The 14,755-nt window shown below is 46.7% G+C and overlaps 1 protein-coding gene across 1 annotated transcript; it reads right to left on the reverse strand.

Moving 5' to 3' along the window:
- Positions 1-3,982: 3,982 nt before the first annotated feature.
- SLC25A15 (solute carrier family 25 member 15) lies at positions 3,983-14,393 on the reverse strand. Its single transcript, XM_088522286.1, has 6 exons — positions 14,292-14,393; positions 11,204-11,462; positions 7,425-7,562; positions 6,486-6,655; positions 5,350-5,508; positions 3,983-4,444 (listed from the first exon to the last, which is right to left on the reverse strand). Exons 1-6 carry the CDS (start codon positions 14,344-14,346, stop codon positions 4,320-4,322), a joined length of 906 nt encoding a protein of 301 aa, XP_088378412.1. The 5' UTR covers positions 14,347-14,393; the 3' UTR covers positions 3,983-4,319.
- Between the last annotated feature and the right edge of the window lie 362 nt (positions 14,394-14,755).

A 14,755-nucleotide genomic window follows, 5' to 3' on the forward strand; every position in this document is an offset into this window, starting at 1 on the left:
CTGTGCTCAGCAGCCCCTGAGCATGCAGGTACCTGGGCCTTGCCTGAATTCCTGTGCGTGACGTGGTCGAGCTGTGCTTTGGCAGCTCTGGGCTCACACTGTGAATACACTGTGAAATACCCTCAGCCTCTCTCAAGCTATGCTTGTAGCAAGGGAAATGCATGAATTCTTGTGTTGCTTCTACCTGTTCTCTGCAGTGCAGCTGTCTGCTGAAGCCTTCCTTGTTCTGAAGCAGTTCTGAGGTTAGGGTTTTGGTAGGATTTCCTTGAAGTGCTCTGGATATTCAACAGCTGGAGCTCTATTATCAGCTACCATGAGGAGTAGAGACATAACTAGCTAATACTCAGCTAATGAAGTACATAAACCTACATGCTTAGTTGAGGGTAGTCACATAGTATGAAGGACATGGATAGACTCAAGCTTGGCTACTGCTGTCTCCTCATCCATGTTTTGGGACTAGGATGTTAAAACTGTATCCTAGTAGGTGAGGTATAGGTCTGATAAAACCCTCAAGTATGGAAGTCTGCTTTAGATGACCAGAAGTGTCTTAATGTTCCACAGTTCTAGGAGGGGAACAGTGAGTCTGGGTCACTTCTTGGGCACGTAACTGTTGTAAATGGAAGACACTGCTGGAGATCCTGTGCAAAGCAGGCCTGGCTGCTTGTGGCTTTCAGCTCTGACCAGTTAAGCACCAGTCACGGTGCTTTGTGGCCTCATCACTCTTCCCTGCTTGGAATTTCATGTTACAGCTTGTGGCTGTAGTTACATCTTGCCCCCTTGTGTGTGTCTGAGAAGAGTCTGGCTCTGCCTTCTACTGTGTGAGTGGAGAAGGCTGTAAGATATCCCCTTTGCCTTCCCTCAAGGGAAGGGGACAAACCCTGTTCTTGCCACTGTCCCCCTTGGTCACTTTGTTTTCCTGCAGTAGGTCAATGCCTTTTTGGTGTTGGAGCATGAACCGGGACACAATATTTAAGATTTGGACCTGAGAGGCACAAACGCAGGGGCAGAGCTGCTTGGTGTGGGGGCCCTGCAGTCTGGGCACTGACTTGTGCTCCTGTGCCCACCTGGTCCCTGTCTGCAGAGCTCTTCTCACCAGGGACCCGAGCGTGCAGGGCTGCAGGAACCACTGTGAAGCAGTCACTGCAGCACAGCCCCACCATCCCTCACGGCTGAGCCATACGGCTGCCCCTCGAGGCTAAGAGGTGGCAGCAAAGCTAACGCCATAGATAGATAGGCAGAAAAAACATCTGCTTTTGTAGGAGAAGGAAGCTGTGCCACTAGAGGGCAATGGAGCAGGAGAGGGAAGGAGCAGCTCCCAGCTGCCTGTGCACGCCCTGGATTAAGGTACTGTTTCATTGCAGCTGGGGAGGCTGGCGGCCAAGTTCCCCTTGGCTCGGGTCAGGCAGCGGGACTGCGCTGTCCTGGGCTGCCCTCTCCGCTCCCCGCGCGGCACCTGCAGCCTGCGAGGGAAACTGCTGGGGCAGCCAGGGCCAGTGTCTGCCCCTGCCTCGAGCCCAGCGCGGCTGCGGCTGCTGCGTGAGCGAGAACGAGCAGGACGGGCACCGCGCCAGGAGCTGCGCTTAAAAACTGGCCTTGTGGGGTGGAAGACGGTCACTGCCTCTTGGATTCTCCCTTTTGCAGTGGCCTCGCTGCTGCTGGCTGGTTTTTCAAAGTGGTGGAGAAAGCTGTATCTGCAGGCTCTGCAGAGGAAGAACGTGCTGTGTTTAGGCTCTCTGCTTTTAAGAGTAGAATTCAGATGACCTGAGAAAGCCTTCAGCTAGGTCGGATGCCTGGTGTTCTTCTGGCAAGAAACTTGCTCTTACAGCTAAGTATCATGTTCATCAAACATGCGTTAAGATCTAATATTAGACTTGCCTTTAGTACTAACAGTGCCACACTATAGCAGAACACAGCAAATCTGCTTTTAGTTACAGCACCTTGTGCCCTTGTCCTGCTCAGGCCTGATGGCTTCAGGGTTTCAGTGACTGTTTCTGGAAGTTCCTTGGATTCTAGAAGGATGGTGGTGCTGACTTTAAACTACCTGTCTTTGGTTTTTCAGCCACATGAGTTTGTCAAGCTCCACTCTGTAAACAGTAAGCAGGGACTCGGTTAGTCAAATCAAACTTTATTCCCATGAGTTCTTATCCCAACATTACCAAATTTTCAGGGAGCAGAACACCGAACAGTTGACATGGGTACACAGCCTCAGCAGCTGTGACACCTGTATGTTACTGCTTAGTTCAACTTCAACATGTAAACTCTCAAAACACATGTTGACTTCAGCTGTAAGCTTAGTCCTAAAAATCCTGCTTCTCTTGAAGCCTCAACTTTTGTATTAAAAATTCCAACTGTCAGCTTTTAAAAATGAAAGCAAAGACAAATCTAAGAAATAGATTGGAATATTTCACTGCTATGGACTCAGGTTTTACCTTTTCATAGCTATATCATTTATCTTGTGCTAGACAAGTTTGAAAGGAAGTCTAACACCTCTGAAAGCCCCACCTTGGTACCTGAAGTGTTCCAACATTTGGCATAAATCCCCTAAACTACCGAGTCTGCACCATGTTAATGGCCTCAAGGGGGGCGGTCACACAAGGTAACGTGGTGCAAAGTCACTGAGGAGTCTTTGGCCCCGTGCTGCTTGTGACCGTCGTCATGGGTGTTCAAGGTGAAACGATTAGTTCGTGTTGCACATGAGGCGGCGTTTGCAGAACTGCACGGACCAGGTTTTTATCAGGAGGTTAGAGCAGTGCCAAGGAGGTTAGTGGAACAATCAATTTAAGTGAACTGCAGTTTTGCTGTAGGCACTAAGGTGTTGTGACGTCTGTGCCTAAAGCTTTTTCTTCCTTCTGGGTTATGAAATGTAAATTGTAACAGCTCAGTTTTACAGACTACAGCTGTGTTGGCTAGAATTTCCAATGGCTGGGGGCTAATCTCTGGCGAGGAAAAACTCTGTCTTTAGAGCTCGTGTAGCTCAGGTGACGGTGGTGGGCAAAGAGCTCTGCCAAGCACGGAGCCTGGGACCCCACGTTGGCTGGGGTAAGCACAGAGCCACCACCCTTCCGTACAGCTCCAGGGGCTTGTGCTGCTCTGAGGTCTACCTCAGCAGCAGGGCCGCTTTTCCAGGATACACAGCACAAAAGGCAAAGCCTCTGTAACAAATACACTGCTACAGAGTGAAAGGGGCATCTAGGTGTTAGCACATCACTGCAGACAGCGGTGCTGGCCAGGCAGCCTTGGGCTGCATGTTTCATCAAGCAAAAGGAGCAAGCAGCCATTCCTTCCAGGCCTGAAGGGGAGACAGGCTGCCCAGCCGTGGGGGCTCCTTCCCCTCAGCACAAGGGATGCAGCCCGTTGGCACCGCTCCAGCCTCGCAGGTGGGGTCAGTCACACTGGAGCCCTCCCCGCTGCCCTTCTGTCCCTCCTGGGCCTCCTGTCCTTCGAGCAGCTGGGCCCGACCAGGTCAATGTGGCTCAGCCAGGAATTGGGCAGCATAAGGTTACAACATCACACGTTGAGCCAGGAGCTATTTCTAACAGTCCCCCTTTCCACAAGTGTTTAACTCACAGATATTTAGCATGTTCCAGCACCTCTTAGGAGAACTGAGAGACCTGTAAGACGTGTGACATGCTACATGTATCCTTTAATGGCCATAACTTCAACTTTTATCTCTAGCAGAGGTAAGTCTCAGCTTTAGGTCATGTGTTAAAAATGTGTGTATAGGGGTGGGCGATGGAGACCTCCTGCTTTTCCAAGCCCAGCCTTGGGGACAGGGTTTGCAAGGCATAAGCTCACATCACAGTGTTGGCTTTGGAAAGTCACAGGGCAGAAGGAAGCCACCAAGAAGGACATGGGTCTAGCTGAGGGTCAGATACAAGTCATACTCAGGGAGGCTAGACCAGACGGCAGGTATTTTGAGTCACAAATGCTTGCCAGCAACAACTGGAAAACTTAACAACCACAGCACAGACTTAAAACTTTGTCTTAAATGAATCAGAGCCTATCACTGCATGTTACATGAAACCTCCCAGGTCAACAGAGCTAAGCCTGTTGAACACAGTTTCAGGTGGGAAAGATCTTCATGGCATGCAGTGTACCTCGTGCAGTACTGCAGGATGCAGATGGGATTCTGCAAGTCCAACTCAAGGAACATATAGACGTCAAGTCTCAAAAAATAATCATAATTTGAATTTAAAGTGTAATAAATCTTAAACTGGATTCCTTAAAATAAGGTTACTGATTTGGCTCTATTCAGACCCTGATACAACCTAGAGGTTTTTGTTCATCTGGAAAGGTTGTTCTCTACTTGCTAGTCGGGATCAGTAGGATTCTATCTGGTTCATCATGAGTTTTCGGCTGTACTCATAGGCAAGGAACAGAGCCCCATTGGCCAGGAATGCACGGATCATTGTTGGTTTTAGTCCAGAGTACAAGGCAAACACACCTGGAAATGAAAGGAGATCGGGTTAGTAAAATGTGAGTGCTAAAATGCAGAGCAGCATCAACTTCTGTGCTTTCCCTTTGGAAGGGCAGTGGAGCGGCGCTTCTGCTTAGAGGGACCCAGGGCTGAACTCACTCATGCAGCACCCAATTGTTTAGGATTTTAGAGCATTTCTGGGTATTGATATAGAAGGAATACCAAGAGTTATAACATGAGCTTAACTATTTAATGTTATGTCTAGTGTATGTTAGAAGCTTGATCTTTGCCATGACAGGATCATTCAGTGGGATACCCTGCTACAGTTCACAGCCGTCACAGCAGAACTGCAGAGACAGAAAAGTAGGACTGCTGCAGAGCTGTAAGGTCAAATTCCTGCCATCATGATGAACAGCTGCCCTACTAATTGGGCCAGGATTTGTATCTGTTGCCACTAGCATTCTTGTACCAACATTTGGGATGTCTTCCAGATATGGGACACTTAGGGGGATGCTCAGGGTTGCCAGGGCTAGATCATATTTAATCAGAGATTCCCTTGGTCGGTCATGTATTAATTTCTAAGGGAAAAGAAATTCCATTGAACTTAAACAGTTCCCATTTATTTAATGTTTAGGGTTGGTCACAGGTAAATGGCGTTCATTCATCTATTTGCTTTTAATGCATACAAAAATTTTTGCTAGCTTTAAATGAATTGTCTGCTGACCTGAAAGCTATAGTAGAACAGTGTAGGGCTCAATTCCTAGTTGCCAGAACATAAGCAGCATCAGTATCTCCTCTAAAAATGAGTCAAAAGTTTTTTCCCCACCCTTACACGTTATCAATAGACTAGACTTCTTGACTACTTTTCTGTCCTGAAGGGGAGAAGTTGGAATCTGCAGCCCTGCAGATTGTGTTGACATCAGCACACTCACCTTCATTTTTAACAACGCTTGCAAATGTTCCCATAAAACCTGCCTGTTTTCCAGCCATTGAGAGAACCTGAATTCTGGATTTGACACAGTCCACAGGATACACAGCAATCCACAAGCAGCTGCCTCCAAAGCCTCCACTTAGTAGTAAAGGAATGGGACCTGCGGTTGAGAAAAAGAAATTGATTTTTGTATGTACAGCACAAAACATTACACAATATAAGTGGTAGTGTACTACTTCTACAGAAGTGTAAGAGACTGTAGAAGAACTTGCTCATGGCAGAGGAGCACCTTCTGCCTCCTGCCCCCAAACCTTCAAGTTAATTTTAAGCCACTTAGTTCCAAGTCGACCTGAAGCTCAAAGGTTGTACGGGGTGTCCTCCAGGTTACAGGCTGTGCTAATTTAGTTAATGCACTCAACACTTATAGCTCCACTCCCCCTTTCAGTTACAGTCACTTTCCAGGGCTCATTGTGGGAAGCTTTAGAGTCACAGTGACACTCATCACCTACACACATTTGTTTGGTACAGTGAAATTATTCCACAGTCAGTTATTTCTCATGGTGCAACCTCATTATGCACTTCAGCTGGGATGTCTGTAAGTGTTGTGCAACAACAGAGACCAGAAAACACGCAGTGACATATTAACTGCCAGCAAGACAAAGGGTTATTGTTAAATCTTTCAAAAGGAGATTTTTTATTCTGGCATCTCCTGACTTCTGAAGGTTTCATTTTGGAGCTTAGTGTTATCTCAGTATCATTACAAAGACATTCAACAGTTAGACAAGGTGCAGCTTTATATAAAGATCAGCATGTATCTATACACTCCTCAAGAGAATATAGCTAAAGGCTTCTGAATCACTCTAAAGATAAGCAGCTGCTGAAATAAAGTAGCTCCATGTTTGGTGTTACTGGAGTGCCAGATATTTAAGTCATTTTTAATATTACTGTTAGCTCAATATAATTACATTTACAAAAGAGTAACTTTTCAATAATTCTTTTCCATGCATTCAGCAAAAGCCCTTCCTTATGTCACACACCTCCAGTTTCCTTAGCTAAGCCTGTGTTTTACATGTCAGGGATGCTGTGTCCCCTCCCTGTGCTAGCAGTGGCAGCCACGTGGAGCAAGGAGAACCATACCTAACTCATCCTTGGATCTCCCGGAGGCAAAGAACGTGCGGCTCAGCTCGTAGCCTCCAAAGAAGAAGAAATATCCCGGCACTTCCCGCAGCAAAGTGCTTGACAGGCCACGGTAAAATCCGAAGGGACCGTCCTTTTGGAGAACACCCTTCACTACTGACCAAACTGTACTGAGGAAGAGAGTGATGCAGTTAGTGATTTGTGACAGCTTGACACATGAAAGCTTATGGGAGAATAAACAATTGCAAGTGCAGTTCTGGCTCCCCAGTACAAGAGGGACACGCAGCTTCTAGAGAGGGTCCAGTGTAGGGCCATAAAGGTAATTAAGGGACTGGAGCATCTATCGTATGAGGAAAGACTAAGTGAGCTGGGCCTGTTTTTCCTGGAGAAGAGAAGGCTGACAGGAGATTTGATCAACGTGTTCAAGTACCTGAGGGGTGATTGTAGGGAGGATGGCACCAAACTCTTCTCTGTGATGGCCGGTGACAGGACAAGGGGTAACAGGAAGTTCCACCTCCATGTGAGGAAGAACTTCTTTCCTGTGAGGGTGACAGAGCCCTGGAACAGGCTGCCCAGAGAGGTTGTGGAGTCTCCTTCTCTGGAGATCTTCCAAACCCGCCTGGATGCCACCCTGTGCCACGTGCTCTAGGTGTCCCTGCTGGAGCAGGAGGGTTGGACTAGATGATCCCTAAAGGCCCCTTCTGACCTCAACCCTTCTGTCATTCTGTGATTCTGCAACTATCGTTGAGGCTCAGACACACTGCACAGACAGCAGGAGCTGGGCAGAGTTAGAAGCGGATTCTGCCTGGAGCCCGTCAGCAGCTCCTGGCTTTGCGTGCAGGGAATCCGGTCTCCTCCTTGGCCAGCAGCACAAACGTGACGCTGGGGACGCGTGCCAGGGCCGCCCGCGGCAGGGGCCTTCAGCGGGGCTGCACTTACTTGTGTCCCTGCAGCACCCTTCCCGAGAGCTGCATTTCGTGCATGGCCTGCAGGCGGCACTTCACCAGCTCCGTGGGGCACAGCACGAGGGTGGCGAAGGCGGAGGCGAAGGAGCCGGCGGCGGCGTTCTGCAGGTCGCTGCAAGAGAGACACTGCGGCGGGTGCCGGGGCACTGCGCTCCCCAGCCCGCGGCCCGGGGAGAGCGCCAAGGACACTCCTGCGGGAAGGAGGGCCCCAAGGGGAGAGTGCAGCTGCTTGGCCTACGGACATGGAAAAAACTAATTTCATCTTCGTATGCAGCTCGGATAGCTCCCTAGGTGTCAAGGGAAGGATTCGTATTGCAACCCTTACCCTTTCTACTATATTTTAGTGATTGCAGTGGAATAAACATAGGCAAACCTTTCCCTTCTGGGCATCAATAAGAATTTCTTTAGACTGTTTTACTGGGCAACTCTGGGGGACTAATCACTTCCAAAAGGGAAACATGGGAAAGAATTGCCTTATACAGATCTTAGTGCTCTCAGACCCAGTATTTTCAAGTGGAAGATGCTAAAACTCGGAAAGCAGGGAATGCTAGACTGTTAAAACCTGTGATGTAGATGAGCTGCTTTCATGAAGGCAACTGTATGACACAGCTGCTGCAGATAAGCACCAAACAGGACAGCCCTGTAGCCTGCATTAGCTCACAGTATTATAAGCTTATAATACTGTGAACTTATTCTGTGGTAGATGATATTTCAAATATCGCAAAGACTGGACTGAAAAACTGCCAGGACTGTCACAGTCCTGGCATAAACTGCCAAAATTGCACTGCTTATGATATGCTTAAAGCCTCTTGCTCCAGATCATGGTGTCTTGGACGGGAGCCATGTGACAGCAAAGCACCAAAGTGGAGCTTCTCCCATGAGGTGACTCTGTGCCCAGCGGTTCTGAGCACCTGCAGTATCACAGAAGGATTAAAGCTGCTTCTCACCTCACAGGAGCGTCACAACACTAAGCTACTGCTTGTGAAATATAGTGACAAGAACTGCAAAAGAAGTAAGAAATCTGTCATTGCCTGCAGAGCAGCACCTGAGGAGCGTACAGGGAGTGAACCGCAGTTACAGCACTGATTTCATGACCCTTCTGCAGCACACAGCTTGGTGCAACAGCGAGCTGCGATGCAGCCTGCTAAAGCTCAAGGTTGCTGGAGCACAAGGCAGTCAAAAATACGTATGTCACAGTATGTGACTGCTTCTTGCAGTCATTAAGCTCTGGGTTAGGGCTAGGCAGTAAGGTTACACACTGCAGGGCACCTCTTCCATCTTAAGACTTCAACTACACACTAAGAGCACACAGAACCCTATCCCTTTGTGTGAAAAAAATAGCATCATTTCCATGTCGTGTAGGCTCTGAGGAATGTATGTAAAGGACTAAGGCATAATTCAGATCTTTCCTGCTTTGCCTGTCATGTTTTTAATTCCACATGCAACAGTTCAACTTGATTTGCTGTCCAGGTGTTGGTCTTTAATGTACTGAACTCCACTGCGGAAGTGAGAAGTCTTGGATCCTGTGCAAGTTCCATCTCAATGGAAAATGCCTCATTCAGCATTCTTCTCAGTGGAAAAGTTTTGACCATCACAGCACAGGAACAAAAAAAGTTTTACTTTATGCTGATGCTTCTATAAGAGAAATTTATCTTGTTTTTCAAAGCAAATAATCTGTTGAAGTAGATTAGTCACGTACCGAGAAAGTCAGACTGAGGTGAGCATGGATAATAATTGCCTCAGTTTAGACTTTAGCATGAACACCAATAAGTTCAGTTGAATTAAATAGACATTTAAAGAGTAATGGAATTTAGCACTTCTCTTCCCACCTCTCTTTTTGTCTCACATCTCAGTGATATGTATTCCTTTCGCTGGAAAAAGTGCTGTTTTCTAATTGTCTTTGTGACTGTTTTTCAGAGTTCCCACACTAAGCAAGGGCTCCCTGACCACAGGGAGGCTGGACAAGTTTATTTCCAAGCAATTTAAACATGTTACCGAAGAGGCAGTTTAAAGCAAAAGCAAGACACTCTAGTTGATTTTGAGAAATCTCAGAGACCATAAAATAGTGTGCATGGAAGAAAGCTATTGCTTAAACATGGGTAAGAGAAAAACAGTCACATTCACCTCAGTTTGAGGCTTTGCACGTCTTCTGCTTGGGGCTAAGACAGCAGGACAGTTTCTCTATGTGTGGCACGACGAAGGCCTCCCAAAGGGGACCCCCATGATGATCTGGGTGAAGAGAGTAGGGCTGGGGGATAAACCTTTCCAGGAAAACTAAATCCTCTCGTGTTTGGTCCCAGTGCAGTCCTGTTTGGCATTGTTGCTCGGACTGAACAGGGAGATCTCAAAGTATTGGGCAGGCAGCCTGGATTTGAAAAGTAGTGGTGTCTGAGCAAGGTGCCAAGGGCACTGGCTATTGCTAGATATTCAGTTTACCTTCCCATTCTGTGTCCTGCTCTGAAGATGGGCAACACACTGGTGTGCCCTGTTAGGAAGCTTCCTGGACTGCTCCAGCTACACGGATCATAAACAAGCACCTGTCACTCCTCAATCTGTGGCTTCCAAGAAGTTATCCCGGGCCCTCTGCAAGTAGGAGGCAACTAAGGCAGCATGCTGTCCCCAGGCCTACAGCCCACCTTCCATGGGAAAAGAAATGCGGGGGGGCCTACAAGCTAAGCCAGCTGAAAATTCCTGATCTGCAGTAGTAATAAAAAAGGTGATAACAATTCTGTCTCAACTGAGAGAAAATAATGGTGAAAGAAAACACATATAGAAAGCAGTTGATATAACTTGCTGCTTCATCACCTCATATGGCCTCATTCCAAGCCTCAGACTAGCGTGCAGCACATCTTAGCACATGACAGGAGGTGTGTGGTGTTGCTTTTGGATCTCTGCCTTGCACTTCTGTAGCTATTCGTGTTCCACCAGAGGCAGAGAACCCCGGCTCTTCAGCCACTGCACTCAGGGCTGGCAGTGACCAAAGCCAGAGCAAAGCTGCTCATGAGAAGCTGGATGTGCCTCAACCTTGCAGCAGCCCAGCCCAAGGGGGTTAGGGTAGTTAGGATCTCTCCAGAGGGAGCCACTAAAGCCACTGACTGAGCTAATCACACTGTGATTAATGAATCCCCTGAACTAAGAATAACTGAACCGAGGCTGGCAGCAGCCTCGGAAGAAATATCAGATGGATCCTCCCTTCTTTCCTGTCCCCAGGTGACCCCAGCTGTTAACAGGGCTGTAGACACACACTGGGCTCAACTGAGCTCCAGTCCAGCCACCATGGCTATTATGGTCAAGCCTTTACAGCAAGAGCAGAAAAACAAACAAACAAACAACAACAACAAAAAACCCACAAAGAACCTACAAGGCAAAAATCAGAAAAAAAAAGCCCTTTCCCTTCAGTATGTCTCCCAGTGAGAGGCACCAATACCTACCCTGAAAAGTCAGGGCATAAGGGGTAGAGGGAATGCCAACTTCAGAGGTCCTGCAATGCTTAGTCCCTCTGAGGAAGTATTTCAGGTCTTAGACATGCCATTTAAGCTGTGACTACCCAAACCAGGCAGCTGCAGTGACAAGCAGACTGCTCTGCTGTAGTTAGATGCCATACTCTAGCATAAAAATCAATATCCCAAAACATGTGCAGCACTGCGGTAAGGAGAGGCCTGGGGCATCTCAGATGCATCATGACAACATTTACAAATAGCAGTCACATTATTTTATATATATATTTCAAGACAAACCTGATTTGTTACTAACCTGAGTTTTGTTTTCCTGTCTACTCCGACAATTTTCCTCACAATTTGCTGGCAAAACCCATAGCACATGAAGAGCACGGAGTTTTCCGCGATGTTGGCTACGAGGGCCGGGGTGGTCCCTTTGTAGAAGCCTCGAAGTCCCACCTGCTTGTAGGTTTTCACAAAACAGTCCACGACTCCTTTATACATCTCAGGGAACGTCTGCATCTTCACCTTGGCTGTGTCAAAGGGCTGCCCAGTGACCACGCATGCAGTCCCACCTAAGCACCAGGGCAAGTTGAGAGGGGGACAGAAGGTTATCACGAGCAAAGGGCCTAGGTACATAAAACACTGTTACTTCAGTTGTGCAGGGGCAGGGATGGAGGAATTCTCTGCTGGAAAGGCAACTCTGATTTTAGTGCAATGGCATCTAGGAAGTCAGTGGTGATTTTAGCTCCTCGCAAGGGGGAAAAGCAAACAAGCAAAATCCCACGTGTGTAAGTGCAGGAGCAGCTTGATTCTCATAAAACATTTCTTTAGCTTAATAAAAATAAGCATTTTGAGTAATCAGTTTACTTATATAAATAGGCACTTAATACAAGTTATTGTCCTTCAATTGAGTCACTTGTGATTATAAACCTCATCTCTCACCTTGCTCATCAATGTAGTAGTTCAGAGGCCCGATTATTATGTGCCAGCAACAATAAAACTGCAAGAACTGTAACCACGCGATGCAAAGATTTGTCTTAAAGACTATTTCAGGACAAGAACACTGCTGAGAGAACTGCTGTTGAAACTAATGAGACATGATAGACTGATAACCAAAGGTAAATCCTTAATTTCAAGACTCCAGATGACTCCTATTTACATTTATTCCCACATACTGTAAGAGACTGTCCAGGAGAAGTTAAAAAAGGGCAAGAGGGCAACGTTTCTCAACATGTTATCTTGTCCAAACAGAACTGCAAGGTCAACACCCTAGAAACTTGTCAGATAGTTTTACATCAATGTCTTCTATAACCACATTGCCCACACTGTCGTATTTTTCCATGAGATCCAAGTTAATCCAACAGGCTGGAGAAAAGCCTGAGGATTACACATTAGGATTTCTGTAAGAAGTTGTTTTATGACAGCAGCATATTGGGAACTCTAGCAGCAAGCAGAGAATGTCTTGTATGAATTTCATAGTTTTGGTGTTTTAAAAAGAACTATCCTGAAGCAGAACTTGATTTCCTACCAAAGCACAGTTGGCACACGTGTACCTTAAAGAGGGCAAATTAACAAGGTGCTGCTTTTCAGTTATGAGATTGAAATAATTATCCCAATAATATAAAAAGACTGAAGTAAAAACAAGATGGCATGTGTGAACCCAGCTAATACAATCTACTTATTTTTCCTCTAAGGGAGAAGAAAAGTAAGGCTGCTCTGGTTCATCTGGGAATAGAGTCCTGCTTAACCAAGGAGAAATAATTGGGGGTTGCTCAGATCCTAATCCAAGAATGATGAGCTGACTCACAGGCAGCTAAGTAACTTGTCCTCTCTTGTTCAGATTTTATTTGCCCCTGAAAGAAAGGGTTCTAACTAATACAGCATTACCTACCAGCTAGTAAAGACTGTCTGGAAAGGCAGGTTATGCATTTAGCTTGTTCAGGAGCCAAATGCTGTGTGCTGTGTTAAATGATTTTCCTAGAGGGAGCAGGGATCCCTGACTACCAACGAATGTAAGCAGTACAGAGCCAGTTGGTGGAAAGTGTGTGAAAAATAAACAAGTAATAGAGCAACACCAAAACCTTCTCTTACAACAGGGGTAGCAAAGCAAGGAGCAAGAACAATGACTTAGGAATACTGAAGTTGTGCTGAGAGAGACCCGAATTCCTTCAAGCCACCTGAAGAAAGGATTATACCAGAGGAGAAAACAGCATGACAGCCAAGAACTGCACTGATATTAAGCTGCTACTTTTAAAACAGAGCAGATGCTATAGCTATTCTATACCCAAAGGACAAAGAGAGAAGAACGGACTAACAGAGTTGGATTTTTCTAAGGTCATGGAAGAATAATAGGAGAAACACTTCTCTTTCCTCGCAGGGGAACAAGGTCAATGAGCACAAAGCAGGTATTCACTGGGCAAAACACAGTGGAAGACCAAATGCTTTAAGGAAGTGCTACACTGTATTTATACAAGCTGCCATCCTCACTTCCTTACTGTCCTGAGGTAGCTGATAACCAACCTCCAAGAACTACCCTTAAACTGAAGGCACTTAATACCATTAATGCGGTTGTATCCATGGCAGTAGCAGTCACATAAAAGACCAACTACAAGAGCCATGGCATGAGCAAGGGAAAAAAAAATGGCAGCAGCACATTAGATAATTCTTTCCTTCTACTTTTTCTGCATAAAACATCATATTAACTGTTCCTGCCCAATGTTTCATCTGTTCTGGACATCACAAACTTCTTTGGGAAACTGGCTTCTCTTTGTGGCTACAACTGTCCTCGTGACAAAAGCTTTGCCAGTACTGCTGCAGCCGTATTGCCCCTCAAAATAAAACTTCAAACATCAAGAAGATCCCTTTCCTCAGCAGAGTTAACAGCCAGTTCATCCCTCCTCATTACTATGGTCGTAACATGCAGAAATGTGCAGCTTTTCCCACACTAGGACCAGCTGTGACAACTGCCACAAAACTTTATTGCACAGCCCAGTCCTAAGCAGAAGCTGGGTAAGTGAATTAATGAACACCAGTCATGCTGTTAAGTTTCTCAGCTTTCAAAGATTTCCATTTGAATATGGTTTGAGCCTCTTGCCTGCTTTCCATAGAGGGAATTCTGCAGCAGGCATGTTATTCCAGTCACTCATTCACTGAACGGGTTTATGGCAAAGCTCTGCCTGCCATGATATTCCAGAACTCATGTAAGCATGAAAACCTGACACTGGCACTTGGATCTACTCTTGGAAATTATTACTCTAAAATAAAGGTTACACATTTCTCGCTCGCTAAGGAGGCATGATGGTGCACCTCCACCACTGCCTGAAGTTTCACTGCCCGCCACGCTCCTCAGGAGCGGAGATGACTGCAGAAGTTTCGTGCAGTTGAGCTCTCCCCACCGTTACCTGCGGCTCCTGCTGTGAGGTCAATGGCAGCCTGGATAGCAGAGTTCACCCTCATCCTTCACGCCTGCTTATCCGTTCCTGCAGAGCGAAAAGTCCCCCTTTCCTGGGCCAAGACAGTTGAACCCTGGGGGAAGAGAGAGATGAAACTTACACACTCTTCACAGTAATACCTCTGACAGGCAGACACATTGCATAAATGCTTTCACTTCCATTCAGCTTGTTTTAGTGATGGAAAATACTTGTCCCGGAGACTAATCTGAACTGTAGCATCTCCAAATTTTGTCTCCTGACTGCTACAGGCCACCTCTGATACACTAGGCAGATCCTCTGGGATATCGTACTGCCACACTTCAGGCTACTGGGACTTCCGCTCTCCCTGGATTTCTCGGATGGAAGCAAAGGCATCTCCAGGGAACAGCACGGAACATTGCCCTGCTGCTGGTTATAGGAGCGTGGTCCCCATC

This window comes from Tinamus guttatus, unplaced genomic scaffold (assembly GCF_059628265.1).
Source record: "Tinamus guttatus ecotype Peru unplaced genomic scaffold, ASM5962826v1 Tinamus_guttatus_pri_ptg000150l, whole genome shotgun sequence".
In the NCBI taxonomy this organism is placed as follows: Eukaryota; Metazoa; Chordata; class Aves; order Tinamiformes; family Tinamidae; genus Tinamus; species Tinamus guttatus.

Bases quoted from the DNA above. Each gene is read 5' to 3' on its own strand.
- SLC25A15 (XM_088522286.1), bottom strand. From the start codon at position 14,346: ATGAGGGTGAACTCTGCTATCCAGGCTGCCATTGACCTCACAGCAGGA. The intron at 7,563-11,203 runs GTTAGTAACAAA...TCTCTCTTGCAG, and splicing joins GACAGGAAAACAAAACTCAG to CGACCTGCAGAACGCCGCCG. The intron at 4,445-5,349 runs GTGAGTGTGCTG...TTTCATTTCCAG, and splicing joins AAGCGTTGTTAAAAATGAAG to GTGTGTTTGCCTTGTACTCT.